Source organism: Vespula pensylvanica, chromosome 10 (genome assembly GCF_014466175.1).
Source record: "Vespula pensylvanica isolate Volc-1 chromosome 10, ASM1446617v1, whole genome shotgun sequence".
In the NCBI taxonomy this organism is placed as follows: domain Eukaryota; kingdom Metazoa; phylum Arthropoda; class Insecta; order Hymenoptera; family Vespidae; genus Vespula; species Vespula pensylvanica.
The window spans coordinates 2,829,860-2,831,537 of NC_057694.1; the positions used below are offsets into that span (position 1 = coordinate 2,829,860).

The 1,678-nt window shown below is 43.4% G+C and overlaps 1 protein-coding gene across 1 annotated transcript in view; it reads right to left on the reverse strand.

Annotated features, from left to right (window-relative positions):
- The window catches only part of LOC122632353, a 1,819-nt gene extending 1,027 nt beyond the window's left edge, over window positions 1–792 (reverse strand). Inside the window, exons 1-2 of the mRNA XM_043819061.1 lie at window positions 762–792; window positions 17–690 (exon numbers count right to left, since the gene is read on the reverse strand). Of these exons, the coding sequence (XP_043674996.1) occupies window positions 17–690; window positions 762–792 (705 nt within the window). The remainder of the gene's footprint in view (window positions 1–16; window positions 691–761) is intronic.
- Between the last annotated feature and the right edge of the window lie 886 nt (window positions 793–1,678).

A 1,678-nucleotide genomic window follows, 5' to 3' on the forward strand; every position in this document is an offset into this window, starting at 1 on the left:
AGAGAGAGAGAGAGAGAGGAGAGAGAGAGAGAGAGGGACAAAGACGAGTTTGAAGAAAGAAGGAACGGACGAACGAACGAACGAAAGCATTGGAGAAAAAGAAAAGGTCTGGAAGAAGAAAAAGAAAAAGAAGAAGAAGAAGAAAAAGAGGTGGAGGAGAAGGAAGGAGTAACGTGACCGTCAACGTTAGAAGGGTGTTCGACGAGGAGTAAACGAATGAGGAAGAAAGACGCGCGCGATAAAAAAGGGTGCCAGAATTGATAGAGGAAGGAGAGTAGGAGGAAGAGAAAAGGAGAGAAAGGTAGAGCGAGAGAGATAGTAAGATCGAGGGAGAGAGGGGGAAAGGAGTGATAGAGAGTGTGTGTAAGAGAGAGAAGGAGATAGAGAGGAGGGAGCGAGAGAATGAGATAGGGGGAGCGCGTGGAAAACGGGGGTGATATACGCGAGTGAGTTGTACGGGTAACGCGGGTGGTGCGCTTTGGTGCCGCGAGTGAAAGAAATGCGCGCGTGAGAGGGTGTCTCTCGAGCCTCCCTCAGAGCGTGCGAGCACACCAACATATCCTCGTTTACGCGAGTTTTTCGACGCAACCCAGACGACGACTGTGCCTACCGCGTCGACGCACGTATCGAAAGTTTCGTGCTTTCGAAGGAGGGACGGCCATATTAATCCGTAGCCCCTGCCGTCCGAAGCTCACCCGAGAGATTTTGTGTTTGTCTCGACCATTGGATAACTCTTCAATCGTGATTCGAAATTGAAAGGCTTGTCGCGTATTGTGATATGTGCGCGCGCATGTAACTACTCCGAACGGTTTGTTAAAAACGAGAAGAAACGACAAGTTATACGCACGATATTCGGTTCCACGTCCTTTCGGATGACGGTGCGTATAGCTGGTGCGTGCGCGACGGTACAAGCGTGTACGAGCGTGTGCGAGCGTGTGCGAGCTGTCTCTTCCGCCGCCCGATGTCCCTGTGCCGTCCTCGTCGTACCGAAGCAAGTCAGCGGTTCACCAACACCAGCGTGTCTTCTCTGTGCTCCAACGCCACTACTACCACCACTCTTCCTAGGCCCTATGCTACTCATGTAGTGAGTATTTTCACTTATTTACATTCGATTACCTTTTTCTTTTTCAATTATTAGTAATTGCCATAATACGTCTACTAAAACTATATTTTATCGACTGTTGTTTTATCTCTTACTCCGTTTCCTTTACCGCTTCCTTTTTTTTTTCCATAGATAAAGTTTTAAATAAGCTCGTATAATAATAGTACTTTGTTACGATGACAATTTTTTAATCGCTTTTAGTTCTATAGTTTGTGAGTCACCGATAATAATCAATGCGTTATCCAATGAATAATGTTTAAGGTTGTCGATTCATGCTGTCGCTTTATTTTTACACCATATATTTCTCTCTGCGTTATCCTACATCTAATATCAATTAATACTGATCCTATAATAATATCTTTGAAACATTATACGTTCTGTAACAGTCAGCGATAAAGAATAATAGCTTTGAATCTCAGAAACTTGGACGATCGCTAAAAGATTAGGTGATGTCAATAACTGTAGAAAGAAAACATGTCGAAAATAGTCTTTAATATCTATATTTTATTGATATCTGATGATAATGTATTATAATCTGCTTTGGCAAATGATTTGTTTAAGATAGTAATTCTATCA